Here is a 7768-nt window from a genome sequence, read left to right as displayed (position 1 = left end):
TTTGTAAACATTCCTTGTTAAATTAGAAACATATATTGGGGTCATGTTTCTATTAGATGCCAGTTAAAGGTGACAACTGAGCTTGCAAAGATGGATTGTGCAGCATTATGCGAACTGATCAATGCGCTCTGATCTCAGTATGGTACTTTTTAACACTGCAAACAATTATTCAATTAGAACTTTTATTATTTAAAAATTGCACCGAGCCAATGTTCAAAGCAGGCTCAATCTAGGTTAAATCATGCAGCGCTTGTATGCTAGATTAACCTCATACATGAACAATCACACAACAAGTGCTTACTTCGTAAAACCAAGCACTTTGTCTTAAACACATGTGTGAATAGCCTTGCAAAGAAAACATAAATCTACACCCAACATCCACAAGTGTATAAAACAATATAAATACTTATCATTGTGTAGGCTGATGTAATAATGAAGACAGAATGCTAAAAGAGACTGGCAACTACGTTTTACATAGCAGGGCAAGAAAGTCTTTGATAAAATTTTACGTGAGCATTCAGACAAAAATCGAAGATGGAGGAACAACAAACGTGAGGAAGCGGGATGCTTTCGAGATTTGAATCGAAAGATATGGCTCTCCATTTGCTAAAAGAACTTGCCATGTAAACTGGTGATTGAGACACCAGTAGAGTTGACGGGACAGCTCAATGAACATTCAGAATGAGAGCTGACATGAACTTAAAAGGCCTGCTAGTGTTTCACATTTTCCGTTGATAAAATTATTAACACTTTTGAATCATAGTAGGAGGATGATAAAAACAACCTTAAATGTTTTCTGTGTGATTAGTTCAATGCATAATATTAATAAAATAGTGTGAATTGTGAAAGGGAGGTCATTTATGCAATCTATCACAGAAGGTGAATTTTAAATTAAATGTCAGCAATTTTATAAACCACAAAAACTTGGGCGAAAGTTTCAAGGGACAGTTTCCCTGACTGAGTAGGAATGTCAGTGTCAGTGACTGCAAAAATGAAGCAGTGAGTTCAGTGCTTATACTTCAGGTGTCAAGCAGTGACTGGCCAGACTTGTTAATATGGATGAATGAAGTGGCATTAGTCTTTCTAGCAGAACTTATGCTTAAAGCTTTATTTCTCTGTTTCCACATACAGGCCTGAAGTCAAGTTTCTTATCTAGGAAGAAGAGAAGCAGAAGAACAGCATGTAAAAAGAGTGTGTATGAGGAGTATCTCCAGGATTCAGCAGGATCTCCAGCATCTCCAGGATTCGGCTGTGTGTCTATGAAGAGCAACATGTCCATGTTTGAGCCTCCTGATCTCAGTGGTTTTGACCCTCAGAGAGCAGCATCTCCAGGATTCGGCTGTGTGTCTATGAAGAGCAACAGATCCATGTTTGAGCCCCCTGATCTCAGTGGTTTTGACCCTCAGAGAGCAGCATCTCCAGGATTCAGCCGTGTGTCAGTGAAGAGTAACAACTCCATGATTATTCCCCCTGATCTCAGTGGTTTTGACCCTCAGAGTGTAGCATCTCCAGGATTCAGCTGTGTGTCAGTGAAGAGTAACAACTCCATGATTATTCCCCCTGATCTCAGTGGTTTTGACCCTCAGAGAGCAGCATCTCCAGGATTCGGCTGTGTGTCTATGAAGAGCAATAGATCCATGTTTGAGCCCCCTGATCTCAGTGGTTTTGACCCTCAGAGAGCAGCATCTCCAGGATTCGGCTGTGTGTCTATGAAGAGCAACATGTCCATGTTTGAGCCTCCTGATCTCAGTGGTTTTGACCCTCAGAGAGCAGCATCTCCAGGATTCGGCTGTGTGTCTATGAAGAGCAACAGATCCATGTTTGAGCCCCCTGATCTCAGTGGCTTTGATCCTCAGAGAGCAGCATCTCCAGGATTCAGCCGTGTGTCAGTGAAGAGTAACAACTCCATGGGTATGCCCCCTGATCTCAGTGGTTTTGACCCTCAGAGAGCAGCATCTCCAGGATTCAGCCGTTGTGTCAGTGAAGAGTAACAACTCCATGGGTATGCCCCCTGATCTCAGTGGTTTTGACCCTCAGAGAGAGCAGCATCTCCAGGATTCAGCCGTGTGTCAGTGAAGAGTAACAACTCCATGATTATTCCCCCTGATCTCAGTGGTTTTGACCCTCAGAGAGCAGCAGCATCTCCAGGATTTCAGCCCGTAGCCGCAGTGAAGAGTAACAACTCCATGATTATTCCCCCTGATCTCAGTGGTTTTGACCCTCAGAGAGCAGCATCTCCAGGATTCGGCTGTGTGTCTATGAAGAGCAACATGTCCATGTTTGAGCCTCCTGATCTCAGTGGTTTTGACCCTCAGAGAGCAGCATCTCCAGGATTCGGCTGTGTGTCTATGAAGAGCAATAGATCCATGTTTGAGCCCCCTTATCTCAGTGGTTTTGACCCTCAGAGAGCAGCATCTCCAGGATTCAGCCGTGTGTCAGTGAAGAGTAACAACTCCATGATTATTCCCCCTGATCTCAGGGGTTTTGACCCTCAGAGAGCAGCATATCCAGGATTCAGCTGTGTGTCTATGAAGAGTAACAACTCCATGATTATTCCCCCTGATCTCAGTGGTTTTGACCCTCAGAGAGCAGCATATCCAGGATTCAGCTGTGTGTCTATGAAGAGTAACAACTCCATGATTATTCCCCCTGATCTCAGTGGTTTTGACCCTCAGAGAGCAGCATATCCAGGATTCAGCTGTGTGTCTATGAAGAGTAACAACTCCATGAATATTCCCCCTGATCTCAGTGGTTTTGACCCTCAGAGAGCAGGATCTCCAGGATTCAGCTGTGTGTCTGTGAAGAGTAACAGATACATGTTTATGCCCCCTGGTCTCAGTGATGGTGACACTCAGAGGGCAGCATCTACAGCATCTATCTTTGACCCTGTGTGAGTATCATAATTTTGGATGTTATTTTTATTTTTTTTTTTTAAACTGCACTCACTGAATTTGGGAATGTCACAATGTGAAATTTTGACTAAATTATTATTGTCTGATATAATATGTTTTCTATGATTATCTGTAGATTTACCTTCTATGAAACAATTTAAAAAATCCACAGACATATCACAATTCTGGTCCTGTTTACACAAGTGGTCCCTTCTTGCATTTTCTCTGATCAGGTAGCTATCCGATCGTGAAAAGACTGGGTTTAAATGTCCTACCAAACAGTTTAGAGATGGATTTAAGTCTGATAACTCAAACCACTTCAGGAGGTCTGAGGCACATTCCAGATGAAACTGGACAAGTGTAAATGCATCTGGTTGTTGAAACCACATACGTAGATTTTACTCCTCCCAAAATGTTAAAAAATAAAATAAACATGTGAGAGTGTGTTATTGGCTATGTGACATGTCATAGCCATATACGACAGCGCTTAAGCTACAGGCATCTCCACAGAGGAGTAGCTGAGCATCTCTTCAGCAAGCCGACAGACAAACTGCCGCAAATGAAACTGAAAGTTAGTTACAGACTCTCAACACACTATCATCCTCATTAAAAGCATTGAGACTCAATTATCTTATCAGTACTAAAGCCTCTCTCCTGTTGCGGTCATTGATCTTGAAATTAGCTGATGATGAATAAAATGTGGTACATATATTTTGCTTTCTTTGCCATGAATGCTGTTAAATTTGTATATAGTTTGGGAATTCAAGATTGGATTTAAATTTGTTTTGTGGAGACACATTTATGTTGCCACGTGTAAGTAGAATGGATTTAACAAACCAGATAGTTTTCAGATCAGTAAAAACACATGAAGTGACCAGGAGTAAACAAACTCTTTTTTGCAGCATTCATTAGGATATGCAGTTAAGATATTCAGTGTCAATAGCTACCATCAACTGTTTCGTGACCAACATTCATCAAAATACCTCTAGTGAAGTACTGAGTTTATAGACACGAGTGAAAGGCATTTCGTCACAAGTTGTTCCACAAGCTGTATATATTCACGTCTTTCCATGGTTGAAACATTATAACGCTATGCACAATACGTTTCAGTCAGTTGTATTATTCAACATACCTTCTAATGATCATTCATGTTTATTTTGTGCTAATAGTAAAGCAGGGGAGATGATTGGTTCAGGTGTGCTCCATGTTTCTGCTTGAACAGAAATGTGTCTATAGCGATGTGTATCTTAAAAAAAACACATTTCACAGCTGGTCATATGCTATCTATATAAACACGTATGTGACAAATAAAAATCTTGAATCTTGAATGTGCGGATTTATATAAATTGCAGTTATTGTTTTTGTGACAAAATTTATAGAACTTTAAAGAAGAGACCTTGTTTATATTAAAATAACAAAGCACAAAAGTTTACTATGTTTGTAACACTATTACCTTTATCTGGGCCTGAATCTTTGGATGGTGATCCCATAGGTGCTGTAACATTTTAGATGTGTTCGCATTAGTTGTCACTTTTCATCTGCCTGATTTGCATATTGGAAACCCACCCTCAACCACTCCTGAATCAATTTTAGATAGCTAAAATGCTAGAAAAGCTAGGGAAAAAAAACTATAGTTCGAAAAAAGAAAAAACAACATTTCTCTATTTTTTTCAGTACCATGAGCAGGAAGAGAAAGAGAGCAACTTCTCCACTGCAGCCCCCTGATCTCAGTGATGAATCAGATCCTTTTGATTCTGTGTAAGTATATTCTTGTAGAGTGAGACTTTCAACATAAGAGCAAATCATGTACACAGAAATAACAAGAGAGAAATTTACATTTTTAGTTTATTACTGCAATAAAATTAAAATATTTTTCTGTTTGTTTTTGTCTCTCTGAGATCAGATATGCATCCTGTCAGACCTTCACATCTTCTTACTATCAGAACCACATCAATCATTATGATACAGAAGCATCCCTGCAGCGTGATTCTCACCCACCAGTGCATGATGATCTGCAGAGAGTCAAAGACCAGCACAAAACTATCATGAAGAACAAGTATGAGAGCTTATTTGAGGGAGTCAAACTACTAGAGAATCAGACCCTCCTGAACAGGATTTACACACAGCTGTACATCATAGAGGGAGAGAGTGAAGGAGTGAATGAAGAACATGAGGTGCTACAGATGGAGAAAAGTTACAGGACACTCCAAGACACTCCAATCAACTGCAATGACATCTTTAACCCTTTACCTGAACCTGGATATGAGGGGAAGAGAAGAGAGCAGAAAGACAAAATAAAGACTGTTCTTACTAAAGGCATTGCTGGAATTGGAAAAACTGTCTCTGTGCAGAAGTTCATTCTGGACTGGGGCGAGGGAAAAGCCAATCAGGATGTAGATTTCATGTTTGTGCTTATATTTAGAGAGCTGAACTTGATTAAAGATCATCAGTACAGTCTTCACAGACTTCTGCTTGACTTTCATCCTGAACTTCAGCATCTGGACTCAAAGATTTATGATGAATGTAACGTTGTGTTCATCTTTGATGGTCTGGATGAAAGCAGAATTTCACTGATGTTTTCAGACAATCAGAAAGTTTCTGACGTGACTAAAATTTCATCAGTGGGTGTGTTGATGTCAAACCTCTTGAGAGGAGATCTGCTTCCTTCTGCTCTCATCTGGGTCACCACCAGACCAGCAGCAGCCAATCAGATCCCCTCCAACTACATCAACCGTGTGACAGAAATTCAGGGATTCAATGACCCTCAGAAGGAGGAATATTTCAGGAAGAGAATCAGTGACGAGCATCAAGCCAGCAGAATCATCTCACACATCAGAAGAGCAAGAAGCCTCCACATCATGTGCCACATACCCGTCTTCTGCTGGATCTCATCCACTGTGCTTCAAAACATCCTGAAACATCTCAGTGCAGAAATCCCTGAAACTCTGACTGAGATGTACATCTACTTCCTGCTCATTCAAACAAATATGAGGAACCAGAAGTATGAAGAGAGAGCTCCAGAGAAACTCCTGCAGTCCAGCAGAGAAGTGATTGTGAAACTTGCTGAACTGGCTTTCAATCAGCTGATGAAGGGCAATGTGATGTTTTATGAGGAGGACCTGAGAGAGAGCGGTATAGATGTCAATGACGCCTCAGTATATTCTGGGATCTGCACTGAGATCTTTAGGGAGGAATCTGTGATTTATCACAGGAAGGTTTACAGCTTTGTACATCTGAGCTTTCAGGAGTTTTTTGCAGCACTGTATGTGTTTTACTGCTATTTACACAAAAACAGTGAGGTTCTGAAAATGTTCCTGACAGGAAAGCCCAGAACTCAGTGTGAGAATGTTCCTCTGGATGTGTTTCTGAAGGAAGCAATGAATAAAGCCTTGAGCAGTGAAAATGGACACCTGGATCTTTTCCTTCGGTTTCTTCATGGCGTCTCACTGGAGTCCAATCAGAGACTCTTAGAGGATGTACTAATACACACAGAGAACAACCCAGAGAGCATCAAGAACATAATCCAAAACCTCAAACGAGGTCAGAAAAACAATGTCAGCCCTGAAAGGTGGATGAATCTGACACACTGCTTGATTGAGATGAAAGATAATTCTGTTGTTGAAGAAGTGCAGGCGCTTTTAAAATCTAAAACAAGAAGCAAAATTATTTCTATTGCACAATGTTCAACTTTGGCAAACATGATCCTGATGTCAGAGGAGGTGCTGGATGAGTTGAACATTAATAAGTACAACATCAAATCAAAAGAGGGCAGACGCAGACTGGTACCTGCTGTGAGAAACTGCAGAAAAGCTGTGTGAGTGTAAAAATCAAATAATATTGCTATATTAACATAATTTGAAAGACGTTGTGATGGAGATTTGCTGAGTATTTTCTGTGTATATGTTCTCAAGCATAAAACATAATTGTCTGAAGTTAGGCTGTGCCAGTCAGTGTGACACCTGCCCCACTGCAGTGGTATGCAAAACACAGTTTTGTGCCAAAACACAGTTACATACCTCACTTATACACCGCTATTGTGGCTGCAGTGTTTCACATGACAAGCATGACACGTCGCCATGGAAACAGTAAAGGCATACATTCTGAAATAATGGTCACATACAAAAACAAACATCAAAACTCCCACTGGGGCCCAGCTAGAGTATTTTAAACTCATGTGTGAAAGGGTTAAGTCAAACGGGATTTTGTGTTCTGATTTGCAGGCTGGTGTCTCAAATTTCTACAAATTAAGAGTATTCCATGAATTATTCCACTTAAACCTCTGTTTTTTTTTTCCCAAATCCTTACTGTCTCACCTTGTATTTTCACAGGGGATTATAAATGTTTATTTTCATGAGTTCCCTAATTTTAGTTCAATTGTGGCCATGCTGTAATAATTCAATGTTAACCCATTTTGAGGGGCAGGGGAGGGTAGGAGAACTCATCTTCTCTTCCTGTCACAAGCTATGACTTGAGGTTGGTGTTTTGTGTGGATGTGCCAGAAGCTGCAGTGATGTCAGTGACATGAGGGGTAAAAACTGGGATTAATGGGGACATGCTGGAGCTTATGCTTCACTTTATAGAGATCAGTGCATTGACCAGTGTAGACACCAGTCATGGGGGAGTACAGTAACCTTAAACATTGAAAGTGTATTAGGGTATTACGACATTACTATTCGGACATGGCAATAATTTTTTTTTTTAACAACCTGATGGAGGATGTTCTCAGTCAGTCAGTCTCTCTCTCCCTATCTCTCCCTCTCTCTCTCTCTCTCTCTCTCCCTCTCTCAGTAGTCTCTCTCTCTTGCACTTTAGGCTTGTTTAGTGTCATTGATTGTCGTAATCATCTTCAATAAATAAAAAAAATCTTTATGTGAGGG

At 40.6% G+C, this 7768-nt stretch overlaps 2 protein-coding genes across 2 annotated transcripts in view; both read left to right on the top strand.

Moving 5' to 3' along the window:
• Positions 1-956: 956 nt before the first annotated feature.
• Positions 957-1991, top strand: LOC122136820. The gene has a single exon (XM_042721420.1). The coding sequence runs from the start codon at positions 1260-1262 to the stop codon at positions 1989-1991; it is 732 nt and encodes a 243-aa protein (XP_042577354.1). The 5' UTR covers positions 957-1259.
• A 183-nt stretch (positions 1992-2174) lies between these two features.
• The window catches only part of LOC109083723 (NLR family CARD domain-containing protein 3-like), a 356997-nt gene continuing 351403 nt past the window's right edge, over positions 2175-7768 (top strand). Inside the window, exons 1-3 of the mRNA XM_042721301.1 lie at positions 2175-2890; positions 4566-4649; positions 4795-6705. Of these exons, the coding sequence (XP_042577235.1) occupies positions 2187-2890; positions 4566-4649; positions 4795-6705 (2699 nt within the window). The 5' untranslated portion in view covers positions 2175-2186. The remainder of the gene's footprint in view (positions 2891-4565; positions 4650-4794; positions 6706-7768) is intronic.

This window comes from Cyprinus carpio, chromosome B3, assembly GCF_018340385.1.
Source record: "Cyprinus carpio isolate SPL01 chromosome B3, ASM1834038v1, whole genome shotgun sequence".
NCBI lineage: Eukaryota > Metazoa > Chordata > Actinopteri > Cypriniformes > Cyprinidae > Cyprinus > Cyprinus carpio.
Note: the sequence above shows the minus strand (reverse complement) of the source record. Positions and strands in the feature narration are given on the sequence as shown.